The 22,498-nt window shown below is 43.4% G+C and overlaps 1 protein-coding gene across 4 annotated transcripts in view; it reads right to left on the bottom strand.

Moving 5' to 3' along the window:
- Positions 1-21,504, bottom strand: part of BCLAF3 (BCLAF1 and THRAP3 family member 3) — a 36,002-nt gene extending 14,498 nt beyond the window's left edge. For 2 of the 4 annotated variants that reach the window (XR_012764913.1, XM_075429205.1), the window contains exons 1-9: positions 21,389-21,504; positions 13,411-13,484; positions 10,872-11,450; positions 9,862-10,527; positions 7,344-7,546; positions 6,573-6,687; positions 6,313-6,376; positions 5,345-5,463; positions 3,443-3,557 (exon numbers count right to left, since the gene is read on the bottom strand). Coding sequence is in view for 3 of the 4 variants with exons in the window: in XM_075429205.1 (XP_075285320.1) it covers positions 3,443-3,557; positions 5,345-5,463; positions 6,313-6,376; positions 6,573-6,687; positions 7,344-7,546; positions 9,862-10,527; positions 10,872-11,450; positions 13,411-13,451 (1,902 nt within the window). In the remaining variant the exon portion in view is untranslated. Of the gene's footprint in view, positions 1-3,442; positions 3,558-5,344; positions 5,464-6,312; positions 6,377-6,572; positions 6,688-7,343; positions 7,547-9,861; positions 10,528-10,871; positions 11,451-11,895; positions 11,979-13,410; positions 13,485-21,388 lie in introns of those variants that run through there. The other 2 variants (XM_075429217.1, XM_075429223.1) reach the window with 2 other exon arrangements.
- Positions 21,505-22,498: the final 994 nt, after the last annotated feature.

Below are 22,498 nucleotides of genomic sequence, written 5' to 3' on the forward strand. Positions count from 1 at the left end.
GTTCATATTGGTTAAACATGGGACACTTAAAGTAGGCCAACCAATTCAATACCATTTCCACGTTTAATTTTAACCCAAATGACTAATATTGTTCATTTAACAAGAGAGCAAAAAGTAGTGTTAATATCACATTTTGATAGTTTACTGCAAGGACATTTTCACATAACTAACACATACTCTGTTTTCACATTAGGCAACATCCTAGCATCAGATACGATCTGCTGATCAGGCTCTCAGTTTTCAAGCATCCATCTTTTACCAATGCTGATACACACAGCTCCTCAAGCAACAGAGATAAAAAACACAATGAAATTTTACTAACAAAGATGAAAATGCGCAAATATTTATCGAATGCATGAAATTTTTAAAATCCGGTGTTATAATTTAGGATGCTGCAATGGTTTTCCTGTCAAATACTCTTTTTCTAAAGTTATTTTTGCCATATTTTCTGAGCTTTGGCACTGTTATGCTTCTTGTTTGAAACCTGGCTCTCTCTAATGTACTTTTCTCTCAATATTTACCTATAAACAAGAGCAAACAAACCCAAAAGAAGTGCTGAAGGTTAAAGGTTTTGTTTTGGATTTCCAAGGGTTTGCTCTTAAAATCTCAGGTGGAACTCTCCTCAGCCAAAGTGGTAAGAGATGTCTATTGCATATTTTCATGTGTTTTCCCACATCTTTAGAATTTTGCCGATACAGTGTGCTATTACTGCACCTCCTCTGCAGCATAAGACAACTTCTCACAAGAACTACAGAGCTCTGCTAGGACCATGAAACCAACTGAACCAGTATCTACTGAAGACTCTGTAAGACTGAGCAAAATCGCAAAAAATTACTTTCTTATTCAACAACTACGATCTTAGCTCTTGCTTATGTTTCAAACTCTTCCTCAGTTTCTCCATGTATTGCTGTGCCCCAGTAATATATCCATCATTTTAGGATGTCTCCTATTTTAAAAAGTGTGGTCGACCCAGTGTCAGTGTTCTGGTGACCCATCAAACTACTTCTTAAATCCAACACATTGTTCTCCAAACACTGACTTTTAGTCGTGGTCCTTACACTTCTCAAGATGCCTGGCAGTGTTGACACCTGAACCATACTATTCCGATACAACACTCTCTGAATGGCAAATTCCAAACATTTGTCCTCTTGCAGAAAGCAGCTACAAATGGCCTTTAACTTCATTCATTTTTTTCCTAAGGCTGCTTCCAACTCTACCTGGGTGTGCTGGTGGATAAGTTGACCATGAGCCAGCAGTGTGCCCTGACTGCCAAGAAGGCTAATGGAATCCTGGGATGCATCAAGAGGAGTGTGGCCAGCAGGACGAGGGAGGTTCTCCTTCCCCTCTACTCTGCCCCAGTGAGGCCCCATCTGGAGTGCTGTGTCCAGTTCTGGGCTCCTCAGTTCAAGCAAGATGAGGAACTACTGGAGAGAGTCCAGCAGAGGGCTACGAGGATGGCGAGGGGACTGGAGCATCTCTCCTATGAGGAGAGGCTGAGGGAACTGGGCTTGTTCAGCCTGAAGAAGAGAAGGCTGAGAGGGGACCTCAAATGCCTATAAATATCTCAAGGGTGGATGTCAGGAGGATGGGGCCAGACTCTTTTCAGTGGTGCCCAGTGACAGGACAAGGGGCAATGGGCACAAACTGAAGCACAGGAAGTTCCGTCTGAACATGAGGAAGAACTCCTTCCCTCTGAGGGTGACAGAGCACTGGAACAGGCTGCCCAGGGAGGTTGTGGAGTCTCCTTCTCTGGAGATATTCAAGACCCACCTGGACAAGGTCCTGTGCAGCCTGCTGTAGGTGACCCTGCTTCGGCAGGGGGGTTGGACTAGATGACCCACAGAGGTCCCTTCCAACCCCTAACATTTTGTGATTCTGTGATTTTCTGGTCTTACCGGATCCCCACATTAAACAAGCACAAACACCTGGAAATAATACTACATTTATTTAGAAGGAATTTTCCAAAAGAGACAAATCTATTTCAACTGAACCTAATATAACTCTCTTCCTCATTTCAGTATTGAAGTGCGTCACAGAAAGATAGCCTAGAAAAGAGCAAATATCCAAACTAGCTTTGATAAATGCAGTATCAACACAGGTAAACTACTCCATTGTATCATAGAATGGTTTGGAAAGGACCTTAAAGATCACGGCAGGGACATCTTCCACTAGACCAGGTTGCTCAAAGCCCCGTCCAACCTGGTCTCGAACACTTCCAGGGAGGGGGCATCCACAGCTTCTCTGGGCAACCTGCACCAGTGCCTCACTGGCCTCACAGTAAAAAATTTGCCTTATATGTAATCTAAATCTACCCTCTTTCAGCTTGAAGCCATTACTCCTTGTCCTATCACTACCTGCCCTCGTAACAAGTCCCTCTCCAGCTTTCCTGTAGGCCCCTTTAGGTATTGGAAGGCTGCTATAGGGTTTTTCCCCTGAAGCTTTCTCTTCTCCGGGCTGAACACCTGTAACATTCCACTGCTTCCTCCACCCCAGAGCCTTCTCTTCTCCACAACTCCAGGCAGAACATTCCATCCTCAGGAACATTCTTTCAGGCATTCCTAATTTCTGTGATTTGTTCCTCATTTCTATTTCTTTTTAAAATAAGAGCTTCCCAGAACTTTTATCATGAGGAGAAACACTGTTTTAGTAACAACGGCACCTACACAAAACAAATTCATACCTTCCCTTCCAACTGCTGACAACTAGAATGCAGGAGAGTATTCTTTTTCTCAAACTGTTCCACATAACCTCAGGTTATCTGCTCAATAACAAGGCCCTCTAATATACAGTCCAGGTAGTACATCATTAACTGGAAGACATGCAGTATTACATACGCATTTCTTCTGCAAAGCTACAAGCAATACTAGTTTTTATTTCATAAAGCCCGTTAATCAATTAATTTCAATGAGTTATTCTGAACCTAAAAATTAGTTCAAAAGTTTTGGTTTGACCTGTTCCTGTTATTCAATAAGAGATCTCAAGTTGACCACCTTATTTCCGGACTAGCTGAAAAAATGTTTTGATTTCATCCAACATACCGATCTAAACTAGCTTTCTGAAACAACAAACCCCTGGCCAACTTGCTACTAGGTCATAAACAACTGTAGCAGAGTTGTGACGGAGTACTGCACAGGCATCCAAAAGCAAAAGAATTGTATTTGTTGTATCAGCATTTGGCCATAAAAGTGGTTTTAGCTCACTTGTCTTAAATGTATGCTTCAACAAATCTCTGAGGAAGTATTCTTGCAGTAGAACTGAAATTATGAGTACTTTTACTGTTGAGCAAAGTCTGAATATAGTAAAATTAATTTCACTTGAAATTTAAGGGCAAAACATCACAGATTGTTAAATTTACATCAGCACAGACAATGCAGCAAAAAACGAACTATAAATATTAAGAACAACAAATGCAGAAGCTACTACATTCTACATTTAAGCTTACCAGGTGAGGTTTCCCAATAAATTTCCTGAAAGGTGGCTTAATAAACCTCATAGGCTTTTGGAAGCCATCATGTTGAGAGTTTTGTAATTTTGAAAGACTGCAGCTTTGCTGGTTCCTGATGTATATGTGTGAGAGAAAGAGAGCACAATTAAAACCTAAAGCCACAGTGCATCAAAACCCTGTATTTTACATTACCTTAGCCTAGCATCTGTATCACTTACAAGCGCAAAGTGACAGTTGAAGTCATTTTTTTTCCTAGGACACTCGACAAATTACTAGCCCTCTGACTAAACTCAAGCCCAAGTTGCACAGAATTATATAGTAAGCTGTAAGTAACAGAGATGCTCTGCCTCCCTGAAACCTTCGGGTTGCAAAGCAGGTTCTCCTGCTAGGCCGACATGGCTGGTCATTGCTGCCCTCCCCTGGTTGAAGTGCTTTCTGCAGTTCAGCAGCTCTTTTATACTGTACTAGCTTTAAAGTTGTACACAGCTTTCCATTTCATGAAATCCCAAATCCAACAGAAGCTCAGATAAATGGCCAGATGCTCCAGTTTCATCCTCAGCAAGCAGAGTGCTTTGGCTTGCTTGTTTGTTTTTTTTTTACTGAGCACATTGCTGATACAGATGTGTCCATAAACCTCTAAATAAAACACATACCATGAAAAGTAACCACCAGAAGTCAAAATTCATAGTTCAGGAAACAAACAATTTTCATAGCTGCAAAATAAATTACTAAGTCAAAAATAGAGGTATAGTGGACTAGCTCATAAGCATTGCCACTAACTCGTGTGAACTATGAAAAAACCCCAATCTCAGGAAAATTCTACCCATCTTTCATACCATTACTCCCTGACAGCGTAACCCCTCCTCACATCAAACTCCAGGACAGCTACGCTTACTAGAGAAACTTGAGCTTCCCACTTTGAGCAGCATGCACAGAAGGTAAGCACGACAGTAACAGTGGCAGTGGCAAATAAAAGCCTCTGCAGATAATCAGGCCAAAACGTACGCTAAAGACGCAGCCCCAGGTACATAAAAGGCTGTATGCAACAGTCCAATTTCGCCCCCCACACACTTGATAACTGTTTTGTTTAAAGAATCTCAAACAGAAGAAATACTTCTACTGCAGCTTCATGAGTCAGTTTTCCCAAGTACATGTGCATTGCCACTGTTTGCCATTACAGACTGCATTTAAAATGAACAAAGAGCAGCACATCATGATTTGCATATTGCTCTTCACTATGGTGTAGATACATTTCACCACATTCTTAATCAACATTTCTTCTAACACAAATAAGCCAACTCATCTCTCAAATCAACCAACCTCGCAACATCAGAAGTGAAACAGGATGACTGAGGTTAACAAACACCTCTGGGCTTAACACCTTTAACAAACCCACTGGAGGAATTCCTAGCAGTAGCAGGCTATTCCAAAAAAATCTAGCTTTTCTTCACAAAATTTTCCAAGAATCAGAAAAATTCCAATTCTTTGTCAATATTCCACATGACATTACAAAACAACCAGGGCAACACAACAACGCATTCATCCTAGAATGCTTTTATGGAACTACAAAATACCAAGAGAATGTTATATGGCATATCAAGGAGTTTAAAAACAGTTAAGCATCTTTAAATTCTTTTCTTCCCCTCTTCTCATTCAGTGCTACAATTTGAACTTGCTTTTCTTTTTCTTCCCCACTGCAGCTTAGCCTCTTTCAAAGTAACACTCTACCACAGAGTAGTCTGCAATGTATGTCAGTTGAATTTCAGCCCGAGTCAAACTTAGAAGGACAAACTATGGAAAAGAATCACAACAGATGTGAATGTAACTGTGGAATAGTCAAAAAATGAACACATGAGAGAACTATAGGCTTGGGCCACAAGATTGGTATTGGCCAATTACCTTGGAGTTACACCATCTACATGAAACACCCTCTCATCTTCATTCTTCAGCCTCTCTTTTCTTCTCCTTTCTATATCATGCCGTAGATCATTCGGATCTTCTAACACTCTCATAATGTTCTAGTTAAGAGGAAGGGTTAAAGTCACATTAAGTAGTAATAACCAAACACTAACGTGATGCTGTTCTTCAGGGGTTGCTTTTGGTCTACAACCTGGTTAATGTAGTTAAACTATCTGCACGTAGGACAGATGCACATCAACCCAATGATCCAAAGTCCAAAACAATAACAGAAAGTAGTCCTAAATAATTACCCTTTCTTGCACCATCTGCCTTTTTAAAAGTTTCCAAACAACAGTGAACAAAGTACTGGAATTCTGCCTGGAGTTGCCAAGGCAAAAATATTCCAGTGAATCTTAAGACATTCTATTACTCTTAGTTAAACTGGATCTCCACATACCTGTACTGTAGGGGGAAAAAAAAAAAAAGGTAACTATATCACAGTAAGCATAGCTTGGAAAGGGGAAACAGAAAATCTTATGTCCCCGCATGAAAGCAGGGGATAAAACAGAATTCTGAGGAATTATGTGGAAGCCAGGCCATTCTAACATTATGGTAGAAGAAACATTAAGGCTTTTTCTAATCTCAGAGGGAAAGCAAGAGCCACATGTCAGTCACCTATTTAGTATTTACACTTTTGTAAAACAGACAGGGGTTCAAACAGCAGGAATAACCACACTCCAGCTACTCTGGAGAACACACCTGCATTTTATTCATCAGTGAGCACAGTATACTTGCACCATTGTGGTATCTGTAAATATGCTGAAGTGTGCATTTCTTTCAAAACTGTCAGAATTACTGATGGTCTTCAAAGCATGTAAAAATGACTTACCAATGGCAAGGAGAAAATGTTGTTTACAGCTATATCATTAACTTACTGTTTGCCAAAAAAAGTTAAGTAATGAAGATACCTGGGGAGATTCAGATGGCACTGTTCGTTTGTTCTGAAGTTCTGCTAGAGACATGTCAATCCTCCTGGAACACAAAGATATTACATAAAAACAAGTGCCATCACTGTAAATAGAAAAAACATTACTGACCTACTACAGAATACTTTACAGTCTATGGGCAGGTAGTTTAGTCGGTGAAAAAACACTTTACATTCTTCAGTAGGCTTTACATATTAACAACCTTAATGCAAATAAATTAAGGCAAAAAGCTTATCAATTACCTGTGAATTTCTGGATCCAAACGTATTTTAACTTCATTCATATTTGCAATTGGTTTATCCTGAATTTTTGAGAACCGTTCATGCAGAGTTATGTCAGAAGATGGAAAATAATTTGCTGTGAAGAGATATTAAATACAAGAATGTTTATTTGTAGTATCTGAAATGCACAGTGAGAAATTGTACCTTTTAAAAGATTAACTCTTAAGGACACCAAGACAACTTCTGAGATTAAATTTCAAACTATTCCCACTTGCAGCTTAACATTCACAAATGAAAGATTAGGCTAGCCAACTTAGACATCCTTCTTAGTTAACTTTCTATTCAGCTTAATCTTACTAAATATTTGGCAACTCTATCATGGCAGTACTCAAATGACTAAATCAATAAATAAAGTTCAACACTGAACACGATGCAGCAGTTTAAACATCAATCTGAAAAATTAAAGGAACTATAGATAAACTAGGAATTTGTGACTACAGCAAAGCTCTTTTTTTCTTCTCTTGTTCCTAAACAAGCAGGTGAGTCTCAAGTACTAGCATAAAATTGTTTTGACCTTAACACTCCACAATAATGCCTCTGTTACGGACTGAGACCTTCTTACAATCATTCTTCATCTAACTACTTTAAACCCTCAACCTACGTTTTTCTTAAACAGCAAAGAATGAAGCCAAAATACAAAAGAAGCCAGAGGCAAACACCTGAGATTTACAAAGACAGCATATCTAATTCATTAGATTTGGTTTTAATAATTATAAATATATAAACACATACATATATCCCAAATATTACAGCCACCTTTAACTTGATGGATAATTGTGATTATTTCCTGAGTAAACTCTCTTGATGGGTCATTTTCAACATTTTGTGTTACAGATTCCATGTGCTCAAACACCGGACGAAAATTTTCATTTTTCCTGCCAACAGCAACCAGATCATGTGACATCTGTCTCTCTGTAGTATGACTAGAGGCAGTCCTAGAATAAAAATTTGCAGATAATCACTTCAAAAGAATTCACTATATCTGAAAACTTCAAATAGATGAGTAGAACACAACAATAAATTAAGGAGTTCATTTTAGGAACAAATGTGATGAAACCAAAATGTAATTTTGTTTGGTTTTTTTTAATTAAAAAAATCCTAAGGCCATAAGGAAGAAAAGCTATAATAAAACACAAGGAGATGAGACTACACCTTCAGCAATCCTTGTTTCAGTGAAGTATGTAATATAAAATCTGTGAATTTTAAACATAAATTCATCTGGATCATTAAGTAAAACCATCAAATGAAGATCCTGATATACTTACTTTGTATAATTCTGGAAGGCAGTTACTTGTGTGTCTTTGTTTATAAGGAGCTACTAGACAATTTTCAAGACCAGTTCAGAGATGTAAAAATCTCACGGCATCTTTGGGAACTGAATCATCACTTGAGCCTAGTGAAACAGCTTTCCAGTGGCAGTGTGTGAAATTAAGAACGTGTTTAGCATCTTCCTGTCAAATTTTACTCATTCTAAGTAAGTTTATGCCCTAAATGGTTGCATTGCTGCTTAAGAGTTATTTTGACAAGGAAGCTAACACTTTAAAAATCCTGCTGTTCTTGTTGCGAGGAAAATGCTTGTCATTTGGAAAGATAAAGAGAGGATTCAAACAGCCCATGTAAAAGCTTTTAGGATAAAGACTGTTTACTGTGCATTCTCCAAAGCGATTATGTGCCTGCCCATCCTGTATTTGAAGCATATAAAACTGACAGAATTTGCATATGAAATTCTAGAAGTAGCCTTCAACAGGTGCCAGAAGTCATCTATCTGCCACCAGTAAACTGGAAATGCACGCAGGTAAGACAAAAGCTGAACAATCTCATTGTAGATGATTTGAATTATCCACCTGTTCCCCAGGTTTAAAAAGAAAGTATCCTTCTCAGTTGAGTCATTTCAAGTCAGGTGCTTAAACGCCTAAAGCGGGCAGCATGAATGTTCCCAGGCATCAGCTCCTGCAAAATCAGTGTTCTCACCCTTAAAAAAAAATATTTATTTAGCACTTTTGGCTGCACAAGCAAACCTTCCACACACCAAATTAGCTGTAATCAATGTAATAGTTTCTTCAGTCTGCAAATAATTACCATGTCCATTGTGCATGACTTTCAAAACCAGCAGCAGGAGGCTATTAGACACCAGTATCGTCCTGTGGGCTTGCAACAAAGCCCAGCAATAATTAAGTTATTTTCCTTGCATTATCATTCACGAAGGCAAATGCTTGTCCTAGCCGGGGGGAGGGGGCGGGCATTACTCCACTTGCCCCTCCTCAGTCTTCAATATGCTAGTGCTAACATGCTGCTTATGTGCAGACAGTAACTTGTCTTTGTAACTCTCCATTGTATTAAGTGTTTCTGAGATATTGGAAAAGGAAAAAAAATGATATAGATGTTTTATTTATTTGGGACAAGAGGCAAAATACCTTTAGAAGTAAGGCTGATTGTGGAAGGGATTACTTTCCCTTCCAAAACAAGGGATTACTGCCGTTATGTGACATTCTTAGCTGCAACAGCAAGGCAACAAACCAGAGAAGCCTGCAAAAATCTACACAAACCAAGCCACTTCTCCATCATGTACCCATCATCTAGATTTTCATAATATTACCACTTTTTTCCAATTCAGCCGGCACTGGCAATGCCAAAGGGAATCAGAAGTATTACACAGAAGACAGACAGAAACAGACTCGACTGCTTTTCAGTTCTGATGCTTCAACAGATGGCTACTTTATTTGTTACAACAATAAATAACATAGCCCAGGGATCTTTAACTTTTTGACAGCTTTACTGAACTTCAGATCTTGAACATCTGAATGCGTGCCTGAGATTTATGTAATTTAAAGGTTATCTGGTTTTTAGAAGAATGAGCGATGACTCAGTCAAAAAAAATGCCATCATATTCCAGAAGAAAGCACAGGACTAGGCTTTTCTGCTTTTTTTTTTTGTTGTTGTTTTTAAATAAAAGTAACACATTTACTTATCATAAGCAACCTTTAACTGCAGGTTTGTATCAGGCACATCTGCTCTTTCCACTACCAACAATGTCTCCATGAAATGAACTAGGGGGGTTTTTTTGTTTGTTTTTCAATACAGGTAAATTGTAAGTTTGCAGTCTGGGCAAGTTAATATTTTAAACAAAATAAAATTAAAAAGGAACAACCTTAGTTTGTCCTGGTTACCTCTCAAAGAAACCATGCTCTCCTCCAATACTCATAAACTGTAGAGAGACAGGAAGAAAGAAGAGTTAAGTGGAAACCAGTACCTGCACTTGGTCACCATTTTCTTCATATCCACTTTGATTGTGAGATGTTCCCTCCTACAGCTTGCATCTGACATTTTCACATCTGAAACAGTATGACTTGAATCATGCTGGCTATCGGAGGAATCTACTTTTTTCCCGAATTCCCCTTCTTTCCTTACTCTTTCGTTCGGTTTGTTTTTAAAAGATCTCAGATCAACATCCATTTTGGAAGAGTTAACACAAGCATTGCAGCCCTTCTTCGAACTACATTTAACAGGTACTTCGATGTGCCCTTCTTCAGTCCTTCTCGCTCTTCCACCGCTAAAGTAATCTAACTCTTTGCTATTCCGGGCACCCTTGGAAGAACCGTATTTCTGGTCTTCCTGCTTCACATACTTCTGAGCTCTATCATCTGAAAAAACCGTTTCCCCATCCAGATGCCTGCGCCGCTTGTGACTGTACTCATAGGCTATCTTTGTGACAGAACCCTCCAAGTACTCCCCTTCAGCCGACCGGTGGGACTGGGCACCCAGATTTCTTTGCTCCTCCTTTTCTTGGTAGGGTGGAAAAGAACGTTCTTGCTTCCACTTGGAATTTCTTGCTACTTCTCCACCGTCATACCTCTCCATTTCTTTAGCCCTTTTAGACGTGTGCCCATATTCTCTGTAATCGTGATCTTCAGGATACCTGTGTTGACATAAAGCAATTTACACTTGCACTAGAGAAGAAAGCGAGAACTTATATGTGCAGAATGTTGGACAGCAGAATGCGTGGCAAGTTAACCCATAATCCCTCATGCCAAGGTACAGATGTGCAGGGGCTCTTAAGAGGGAAATATTATCCTTTCATACGCTAGCCATCAATACGATTTACTTAAAAGACAAATACTTCACTACTACCAGTCGCCCATAATTAAACTACAAAGTGGCCAACGTGTTTCAAGGTGGGTATCTTCAACTATAATGAAAACAGACTTTCACTTGAGGCTTTACACCACAATACCCAGGTTTTTAATTATTTTATTCCTATACCTCTTCTGTAAAGAGCTCCTTGCCGTAAATTCATCAGAAACTCTTCTGGGTGACTGACCATACTTCTCTTCATGTAACCTCTGGTGCCTCAAGTCATCTTCATGCCATTTTCTTTCAAGTTTACATGAAGCCCCTAACGGTCTATGAAAAGGTTTCATTCCTTTTTCATTTCCAGTGACTTTGTAGTGCTCAAACATGTATCTATCTTCCATTTTGTGTTGGTAAAGCAGACGATCATGCTCTTTATATGGTATTTCTGAGTATTTTGGTGGTAACTGGCATCTCCTGTTGCTTTCAGTTCTTTCAGATGAATGTGTTCTGTAGGGCTTATGACTGTAAGTATCTTCCATGGGAATTCTTTTCAGGTTTGGTGAAGGTGATCTACGTTCATATATTCTCTGATGGTTATTTCTATGAGGTGCAAACCTGGAATTGCTTTGTCCGTATTTTTCATCTTCTGTTCTCCAAGGCATAGGTTTCTTTGGGTCCTTATGAAAGCTTTTGTATTCACAGTCATAATTAATATGAGCATGCCTTTGCCTATGGTGCTCTGGACTCCTAAATGCTGGAGATAAGGACCTAAGGCAAAAACCAATAGGCACTTTCAGTATCCCATAAAACTGAATCAACCTATTAATGAGAGTATCTGTTCTCTAAGGAAGTATACTTTAGTACAAAATTTTAATCAAGCGGTAAAAAAAAGAAAAAAAATCAAAACCAAGCCAAGATATTCAAAGCGTCATTTGCCTGGCTAGAGTACCAAGCTTACTTTTACTCTGTTCAAAGTTCTCATAGTAAAAATACCCACTCAAAATAGGAGTAAGTCAATCATTTTTCTCTCTCTGCATTTTTTTCATTTCAAACTAAAAATAACTTCATACATATGAAGTTTCCACTACATTGAAAACAACCGTTACACACATTTTCACACTTCTCCCTATCTTTTTCAGTGCCAAGAGAAAAAAGGGGAAGGAAAAAAAGAATACAAAGAAATGCAAAGAAACAAAAAAAGGAAAAAACCTACCTACACAGGTAGCCTTTTTCCTGCAGAAAAGATCAAGTTTGAAAAAGATGCTTTGGTCTTTTTGTATCATTGTGAGTACATACATGTACGCAAACGTATACATGTGCACATCCACACTTATTGCAACTTTGCTATTAAAGATTCAATTACTAAAATCCACTCAATTGCATTACTCAGCTTTGTATTTTCACCTACAGTTACAAAAATGAAAGCAACCTGTTAAAGAGTTTTTAGCCAAAAATCTCCCTAAATAAAGAAAAAACAGCACAAGCCACTAGCAAGAACCAGAAAGTAATCCCAGACATACAGTTCTGCTCATATTCAAGCATTCACTGTACACCCTCGATACACTCTAATAAAAACATCAAAACGTATTAAGCTGAAAAAATTCAAGGAAGTAACTTCCTTTGAACACATATTGCAAATGTACAGTTTGGCATAGCTATTTGCTCCTTTTCTGCAAATGAGTTCAAACTCAGAACCACAGATCTTTGTAAAACTGTAATGGCTAACTTCTAACAGAACCTATACTGCTGCTGCTGCCCCACATTGTTCTGGTTAAAGCTTAATTTTAATGAGAGCTGTGACATTCCTCCCTGCCCTTCACCCAAAGGGCATATTCACAACTATGAGTCTAGTATGGAAGTACATAGGATTTTTCTACCTAAAAACAAAGAAATAAAAACCCACACAAATTTTTCTGTGTTATCCAACAAACTCCCTTGGTCTTGGTCATCACAGCTTAATTAGTCTGTTTAGAAAAGAAACCCAAAACCAGCAAAAAAGTAGTTTCATATTACACATTAATAGCTCGTGAAAGCTTAAAATTGTATTCCAGCCTCCTAGTTTTAACACCTCAAATTTGCATTGCAAGTGCTAAAAATTAGGCAGGTATTAACAGCATGAAGTATCTGGGATCTCATTCTGGTGACATACATCAATGGTACATGTTACTAAGGTTAGTGCCCAAAAAGAAGGGCACTGACTCCCATGTTTTCAGTTCGCTTTACGCTGCAATGCACTATCTAACTGTGCTGAAGATCAATTTGCAGATCAGCCCCAAAGGCTCAGAAAGCCTGAGGTGTTTGAACTAAGAAGTATTTTTTTTTTAACAGTTGATGTAGCCCTCCCTGTAAACCAAGAGGCAAAACAGGAGTGAGCTACAGACATTCAGTGCACCAGGTGGCATTTGAGTAAAAATAACCTTAACTGGTGCTTGGATTTTGTGCATAAGGTAGTTCCAAGTCCCAAAACATGCAAGCTGAACAAGGTTCTTGGCAGACAGCAAAACCTTAACACCTCCAGGTTAAAAAATATCATAATAATAAAATTGCAAGTTGGGAACAAAATTGTAGAAGCTGTTCAGTTTGGAAAACAAACTATAATCCATAGAATACACTTCACAAATTGCAATTCTGGATGCAGTTTTCTTTCTTTTACCCCAATTATAAGTCCTAATTATAAATCCTTATACAGAGCCACATTTCAGAACACAGGTTATAGATAAATATTTACCTAGGTTTCCATCGTGGTGATCTTGACCTGGATCTTGTCATCTTCTCTCACGTGTTTATACAAGTTTCTTGAAGCTGTAAAAATGATATAATTTACTAGTCTTATAACAGAATTGCACTACAAACTGCAACAGGGAACACATTGTTTTTAACAAGTGTAGTATTATATGCTTCAACATTGGGGTGAGGCATATTTTTAGGATGTTTTACTTTTACCTCTGATTTCCATTTTAAGGCAAGTAACTTTTTTTCTAACTGCTGATCTGAGAACACAGCTTACTTTCTTTACAAAGATTTAAATGTTTGACCATTGTTCCCTTTTTCTCTCCATTTCGTAATGCTGTCTATTCACTCTGCTTTTAAATGTTAATAATCTCACAAGCAAGCTGGAGCAACTGAAAAAAAATGCTGTAAATGTTAGTATGAATTAAATGCTACACATAATAGGAGAGACAGCAAGCTTTAAAATGAAGTTTACAAAGAAAAATGTTTTTGCATTTATAGCTATATTCTGAAATTCATATATACTGAGCTTCAAATTTGTAATATACACTGATACTTTTCCATGGTTACAGACCTCCTGTAAGCTTTAACTGCTCTATCGATTCTTAACTATTGTATCACCACATACTTCATCCAAATAAATAAATAATCCATGTACAAAAGATCACTTTTCATTTTTATATTTAACTTTTTAATAATCTACTACCTAGATACACATTTAAATATACAGCGGATGCACTATGACAAAGTACTGCTCCTGAATCCTGGAAGCAGCTCTGGTCGTCCCTTCTCGAAAAAGCTATGGAAGAATGACAAAAAACATCAGTGCAGTCTATTCTTCTTGGTCTTCTTTGCAAATATACTAGAAACCTGGAAAACAACTGACAAAAGGATATACAAACTCACCAGTAAGGTGACTGGTGAAGAGGAATAGAATGATTTATCATTATTTAGCAAACACAAGGATTAAAGCAGAGTGAAATCATCAAGTAACTGGTTAAAAGTTGGAATTTGGACCACATACCCATGCCTACACCTCCTAATTACCACAAGATGTTGTAAAGGCCAGAATATAAATAGGTACAAAACCAGATCCATCAACAGCTCTGAAATTAAGGAACAACCAGTCACTTGAAACTGGAAGAATACACCCAGGTCAATGTCACTCTACATATGCTCTGGTATTTTCTGTAAGTATGTGCTCACAAACACCCCTGGAGACAGAAAGCTAGTCTGGACTGGCCAAGTACAGCCTTTTTGGCACTCCCAGTGTTCAAACCACTTCTACTGAATCTTTTACCTGAGCAGCTAAAATTGAAAGGGGAGAAAAAAACAGCAAGGTTTAAGGCACATTAGAAACCTGAAGAAGTAGATGTATACCCACATGCTTGACCCATTGCCTTGCCCCGCCACCCCCGAATTGGTCAAATAAAATATTACCCCCTGTTCTACCCGATTTTTCGCTCAATTAGCTCATGGCTAAAACAGCAGTATCTTAGAGGAGAAAGTACAGCACGCTCCTGATGTCGACCACCACAGGCGGATGTTAGACGAGACATCCATCCACTACGTTTCAGAGTGATTCTGGAAACATTCACCTCCTGCTCATAAAGCTGCACATAAGCTAACCGGATAGCTGTTTGCAAGACATAGCAATAGCATAATTCTGGAGAAAACCCTCTTGAATTTGTTTTCTGAAGTCTCAAAAGTCTCTTGTTTACCATGAGAGTATTTGCTCTACAACGAATCTTTCCATGTGACAATGCACAAAGTTGTAACAAGTGTTGCAAGGGACAGTGAGGCAAAAAACCCAAGCCCAAAGTACCCCAAAGACAACATATAATATTTGTTCCATGAGCTTTCAAATACAAAGTTAGCATCGCCTCTTAGATCCTAAAGGCATACATCCGAGGACTGCATAGCGAGAATTAACTTCAGGCCCTTGGCTTACTTGAAGATCATACTAGCCGAAGTTAAATATAACGCTCCAATACCAGCACTCACATTAAATCTTATTTTTCAAACAAAATTAATATCATGACCAAAATACTTCCCTATTTCTCACCCATAAAAACACACCTTACCAAACTGAACAGTATTTCAGACAAAAAAAAAAATCACACCCCCAGGCAACACATTTCAAAGAGAGGTGCATGTCCCACAAGCTTTAAAGATTCGCTACTACCCTCTCTTCTTATAAACTTTAAAAAGCAACAGTGTTTGATAAGACATTCAAATTTTTGTTTTCTGTCTTCCCTTCAGTTCTGAACTTTCTCCATTTTCAAGTGAGTATGTAAACACCAAAGAGACAAATGTACCATTAAACCCCACCCAACCATCATACAGAACCTGATATGCCAGGACCTCTCATCACGGCCGATCAAGCTAGAAACTGAACATACATAACAAAAGATTCCTTATTCTTTTGAGACCAGCTAAACAACTGTACTAAAAGCATGAGAAGGACTGTGACAGCATGTCCTAGATCCTGCCTTAGGATAAAGAGGACTATTGTAATTTCCAGCGAAGACACTCCTTTTGTTTAGTGGGAAGAAAGTGTTCATTTGTTTCAACGTGCCTCCTAAAATGTGACCCATGCAATACGATTTCCTCACAGCGAGATTCAAGATGCAATGCGCAGCGTACAAAGGCAGCAGACACTCGACCCCAGTCAAGACTCCCAGTGTAACACCAAAATCACAAATTAATCTATACAGAATTTGAAAGATGTGGCTAAATTCAGGTTTAAACCATCTCACCTAGACCAGAAATATGGTTCCACACCAAAAGCAAGATTTCATAGGATGTTCCTGAGTAGCAAGCCTGTCTATAGCAGAATTACTGGAATCAAGGGAGGGCCCTACGGTTCCCGAGTCAGCCACCCAGGTGCTTCTGAAAGGCCAGGTCGTGTTGGAGCAGAGGTGCCAGGACCTGCTAGGCTCTGGGTTCTGAATTTCACCAGGTCTTCCTGCTGTACTTTATGGGGTGCCGTCACTATGAAAACAGGAACTATTTTAACTAGTAAGCAATATTATTAGATTCATAACACTGCTTGTGTTTGTTGTGTTACAACAATAAGTGACTCAATGGAGGAGTTATCGATAACTGTGCTTAGATAGTTTTTAAATATTAATGGGAAACCCACCTTTTATTTTCTTTCCTTTGACTTTTGGAATTGAAATCAGACAACTTCCCTCTCAGGAGAAATGGCCTCAAGCCTGCTGCCAGCTCTCTTTTGACTCGCCCCTCGAAAGATTAGGGCTTTGATGAGTACGAAATCCTTGTAGCATTTATCTACCACAAACTGAAAGGAGTATCTGGAGAGAAGTAACTTGAAAATGACTAGAAATTGTATGAGATATGCGAATCTGAACACATGTTCTTTCAGAAGGGCTATGAATTTTCACCAGCTTGCTCTCCTGAACAGAACAATCTTCAATCTCCTTGATTTTTTCCAGCACAAAATACGAGAAATCACAAATGACTGCAGTCATCTAGCTGAATGGAGGTGAACTGGAGCTCTTCCTCATGCAAACAGCCCCACACCAGCAAGCCTCAAACAGCCAAAACCTTGCAGATAGAGCACAGACTGAGTAGAAGTAGTTAACTCTCCTGTAAACAGACCATAAATACGTGGACTGCTTTACATGCCTTTTGGGTGCCCTACACCATCTACATGGAAGAAACCCTACGCTGGACATGCAAGTGACAGGTCAACAGTAGTAGTGCTCACCATCAAGGAGCTGCTCTTCAACTGCCATTTCACCTGTAGCGAAGGGAGATGTCATTCCTCACCCCTTCATAAGGGATTGCCCAACTGCCACTGCCTCCCAAATCTTTTAGAGGAGAAAGGGACAAGCAAGTCTTTCCCAGGCCAGGTCACACAGCAGACAGGAAGACAGCCACTGACCCTTGCTGCAAAAACGACCCAACTCACTATTCTCTCACTCTGCCCAAAAAGATGAGGAACAGCTGCAAGCTTTTCACTGACTGTCTTCTAGGCAGGGATCAACTGGAAGCTGCGAAGGACATGCCAAAGCATGTCTTGCTGCAGTGTCTGTGAGGAAAGATAAACCATGAATTGAGAGCCTCAACAGCAAGACAGCCAAGAATTTGACAGAAATACAATCAAATTAAAAGCTCAGCTGCAATCCAAACAAACAAACAAAAAAAAAAGGCAGGAAAGATCTTCAAGCCTGCCATACAGAAAGCCATTTACCCTGTCCTTAAATGAGAACTATAGAACTGGCAACTTTTCTAGCAGGTAAGTTACAAGCCGATTCAAAAGCTGTCCTGTGGGGCTTCCACCCCAGCCACTGCCCAAGCAGGACAAGCCAGACATGTTCTTGCCCATTCAGCTCCCAGGCAACTCGTCTCGCCTCCAACAGCAAATGCCCAGGAAAGAGCATAAGAACAGAGAAACATCTGCCAGCAAGCCAGCCTGCAAGTTTCTGAACCTGCAACAGGCCTCACACCTCCTTTAGCCAGTGCTTCCCAGACTGGCCTAGGTACCATCGCCACAGGCAGAGGCTCCCAGTGCTGAGCTAGGCCACGCATGCACCCATTTCTCCCCGATTTTTCTTCTGAACACCTTCAGCCCCAAACCCACAGCTTCCAAATGGCACCTCCATCCACCACCCCTCATCCTGCACGGCCTGGAGGAAGGATGTCACCAAGCATGCAGCGCAACCCTGCCCCACGCTCCAGCATCGCTCCCCCGGTGCCCGAGAGGTGCCGGGAGCCGAGTGACAGCCCTGCCAGCCCACAGAGGTGACTCCCAACCCACAGCACAACGCGTAGGGGCAGGACGTATGTGACAGGTTTGGAAATTGAGCTAGAACAGCTGTTTAAGTGAAGGACACACACCTCGGCTGAGGGATTTCTAAACCATTCCCTCTTTCAGAGAACACAGTGGGTAACAGATCAGCACAAATGACCAAGATCCAAATTTCCATCCTCGGTTTCCTCGCAGCTCTCCGATATTGAATGAGTACTCTTTTTGGTTACAGATCCCTTCTCCTGGGCTTCTGTCACTCTCAGAGCACCTTCCACATTCTCCAAGGCTATGCTCTGAATCTCCAAAACATTTTGTAGCGGGTCTGGTGGCACTGTCTCCAGGCTGCTGCAGCCTCACCACCGACACCACTAGGGAGATGACAGGGCTACTCCTTCTTTTCTCTCTCCCCACCCCCCCCTACATTTTTCTTCCCATGCTATATTTACTACATTTCCCAATGCAGTCCACAGCATCTCTGCAGGCAGCTGTGGCAGAGCAGCTGAGAACGGCGGGCAGCGATGGCAGGAGGCAGCACCATGAGCCCACGCTCCTGCCAGACGTGCCACGACCCAAGGATCGCAGCGAGCTCCGACTCTCCAGTTTGTCTGCTGAGAGACAGGGCCTCCCCAGCACCAGAAGCACCCCTCTGGCCTCCCAAAACCACAGCCACTGTGGCTTTAGAGAACTTTTTGTCCTCCTTCTCAGCTTTATCCTTTTTCTTCAGCACAAGCTGGGGAAGGTGGGCTTTACACGGGCCGTATCCCAATACCAAGGGCCACTAACAGACAACCAAGCCTCAGGCCAGCGAGGTGACCGTCCCACACTGGGGCAGCACGTGGGCATCGCTGTCCTCTGCTTGCAATACAGAATAGCTAGATACAGACATAAAAATGGTTGTTCCCCCTTACACTCACAGTAAGATGAAGACCTACCACAGAAAGTACAGGCCTAGCTGAAGCACACAGTGTTTCTTAATGGACCACTAACCAAGTTTTAAGTAATTCCCTGGGATACATAGAAAGTATTCTCCTGCCCCTGCGTATTTAAGCAAAAGAATAAAAATAACTGAGGAGACTTAGTGAGCATGGAACTTCAGCTCAGCATGCTCTCATTTAAAACCAACCCATTTAATGACGCTAATTAGCAGGCAATGCCTCACCTTTGCAGAAAAACAGATTACAATGCCAACTTGGAAAGACTGAGCAGGACAAATCTGTATCACATAATAAATTAGGTATTTCACTCTCAAATAAACACTTTTTTTTTAACACAAAGAAAGCACAATTCATAAATGTATCGGTGAGCCACTTCTATAATGCACTGAATTAGAGGCCTTTAACACTCATCTATTACAGAGCCTTAAATGTGAAACCACCATCCCCAGCCGCTTCTGCCTACCAGTTTCTAAGGGGACATCAGAAACATGTTAAATCTGCTCCTGTCATAGTCCCAGAGACAAACCACAACAACTTCCTGCCTACTGAAAGCTCTCCCACATGTACAAACCGTAATGGAGACCTTGGCTTTTTCACCTTAAAAGTCACAAAACCACCAGAAAACCAAAAGAAACCCCTTACTTGTTCAGCATCAGCAATGCCACGCAGCAGCGCTGCCAGGAGGCTGGGAAGTCCAGGCTGCCTTCTCCAGCCACACCAGACAAATGAGCCCTTTCTGGAAGGCTCCCAGCACTTTTCCTCCCTTCCCCACAGACAGCGAGTGCCTGCTGCCACCTGAGAGGAAAAGCAAACCTAACTGTGCGCAACCACGCCGCTCGCCAGCTTGCCGCGACACCAGCAGTCACCTCCTGACAGGTGAACACCCACAAGGCAAGCCTGCGCCGAAATCAAGCCCACCTCAGCACAGCAGAGGCAGCAGGGGAGTTGGATTTGATCGCTCTTACAGAAGCGGTGGCAGAAATACCAGTTATTTTGCTGAAGGCAGACGTGGAGGAGTGCGTGGACACTCATTAAGGCAGACAGCTGTTTATCAGGATAACAGGGCGTGCCTCTAAAGGAAGTTAATTTCAGCTCACCTCACCAACACCAATATTTAAAAAAAAAAAAAAAAAGATTACCAGAAAAATCCTCATAGCTTCTGATTAGTCCTTCAGAGTAGAAAGATGAAAACAAGGGGAAAGACTTAGTCATCCACGTTCTCTGCCCCTCTCTGCCCAGCCCTGCCTGCCACAATGTGGCTTCCATCACCAGGGAGCCTTCCATGCCTGTTGCATATTTCTTCCCCTCCCTTCCTGGCATCCTCTTCCACGCTCTTCCTCCAGCCGTCCACACCCAGCAAAACTTTCACGGCAGATTCACTTTCCCTTGAGGCCCACAAAAGCACAAGGCAAGCAGGTAATTCGAATCTCCAAGCAATGCGAGCAGCCTTTGTTTCCCACCCTTGCGCTTCAGGAACCTAAGCTGCGTTTTCGGGTGACTTGGGGTGTTTAAGAACGACAGCAAGAACTGGGTGTTGCTGTGCTGCACGGAGCTGAGCCAAGCGAGCAGACTGCTATCACCGGTTCCTCCCGAGGCATCGCTGCCCCGCCGGACGCGCATGGATCATGGTACCAACCAAACCAGCCAGAGAAGCATCAGGAAACACAGATTTGGACAAATCAGCGCCAGTTCGCCTTGCTTTGGTCTGACCCAACCCTGGGAACACTGTGCAGCTGAACCGAAGCCACGCTAAAACCAAAACGCGAGGACGGCTGCACAGAACCCGCGCTGCTTCAGGTTACTGCGGACAACGCTGCCTGGCGCAGCTCCGGGCGCTACGGACAGGGGCTGCCGGTGGGGCGCCTCGCCCGCCTCCCAGCGCGCCGCTCTCCCGACGGCGGGCCCCGGCCCCGCGGCAGCACGGCGCTTCTGGCACAGCCGGGGCCCGCCGGCCCTGCCCTCCCGCACCCGACGGGTGCCCCAGCGGCGCCCCCCGCACCGCCGCGGAGAGGCCTCCGGCTGCCGCGCACCGACCGCTCTCCGCCCCCCCTCACCCCCGCCGCCTCCGCCGTCCCCGGGGCCCGGCCCGCTCCTCCCCGGCCGCCGCGGCGGGGAACGGGCCCGCCCGGCGCCGCTGACGGGGACAATGACCGCCGGCCCCGGGCCCCGAGCGCCCGGCTACCGCTCTGCCTCGCCCCACCACCACCCCGCGCCTGACCAGGCCCCGCCGGGGCCGTGAGGCCGCTGCCAGCCCCCGCACTCACCGCCAGCGGGGCCGCTCCCGGAGCCGGAGCCGGGGCCGCCGCCACCTCCCGCCTCTCCTCCGGCCGCCGCCGCTCCGCCCCGAGCAGGTGCCCGGCGAGGAGGCGGGGCGGGTCCCGGCGGGCCGCGCCGGCCGCAGCTGCTCCCTACGGGCGCGGCGGAGAGAAAGGGCGGGCGGAGGGCGGGCGCCCCGGAAGAGGAGGGGCGGGCGGCGCCGGCGGCGGGACCTCCCGTTTCCCCTCCCCCGCCGCTCCCCCGCGGCCTCTCGGCCCAGTGCCTCCTCCGCGGTAGCCGCCGTGCCGGGCGCTGGGCGGTTTGGTGCGGGCCGGGGCAGCGCGCAGAGGACGGGGCAGGCGCGGGCCCCTCCAGGCGGCCGGAGCGCGGCAGGCCCGAGGCCTGGGCTTTACTGGGGAGGCGCCGCGGTCCCGGCCCTTTCGCCGGTTCTCCCCGAGGCCTCACGGCCCAGACCCGGCCGTCAGACCCACCGCGGGGAGGCGGCCCAGCGCCCGGGCGGGCAGGGAGGGCCTCGGCGCGGCCTACGGGCCCGCGGGTGAGGCGGCCGTGGCTTCGGCGGGGTTTTCCAAGGCTCCTTGCGGGCTCCCGGAGCGCCCGGCCGAGGGTGGGTTGCCGCTCTCCCTCCCCGGTAGGCGCGATCGATCCTCGCTAGGCCGCCGGGATGCGCTGCCTTGATTGCCAGCCGCGACAGCCAGCAGGCCCAGCGGGTTTGGCGCGGGGGCGAGCGAGGGTTTCCTCCGGGAGCTGCGAAGGGCAGGAACACGCACTGGCACGTACCGAAGCCCTTTCGAAACGGAGTGTCTCTGTGTGGTAGAAAACCAGCCAGAAATAGACGTAACGATCATGCAAAAGGCCAGGTGGAAGGAGGCGGTGAGGCTACCTAGGCCACATCGGGCACCCGAGGCTGACGGTCGAGGATCGTGAATCCTGGTTTGGTGCGCTGTCGGATCAGCTCACAAATCGGATTCGGATCAGATGCAGGCACACCACTTTTGTTTTAGCCAAAGCACGGAATTGATGCTGCTTTTGTATTTTTACAGCAGCTGCAGGAAGATGGGCGATAGCCGATATGGCGTCGTTACAGCGGCGCAGGCAGA

This window comes from Opisthocomus hoazin, chromosome 1, assembly GCF_030867145.1.
Source record: "Opisthocomus hoazin isolate bOpiHoa1 chromosome 1, bOpiHoa1.hap1, whole genome shotgun sequence".
Lineage (NCBI taxonomy): Eukaryota > Metazoa > Chordata > Aves > Opisthocomiformes > Opisthocomidae > Opisthocomus > Opisthocomus hoazin.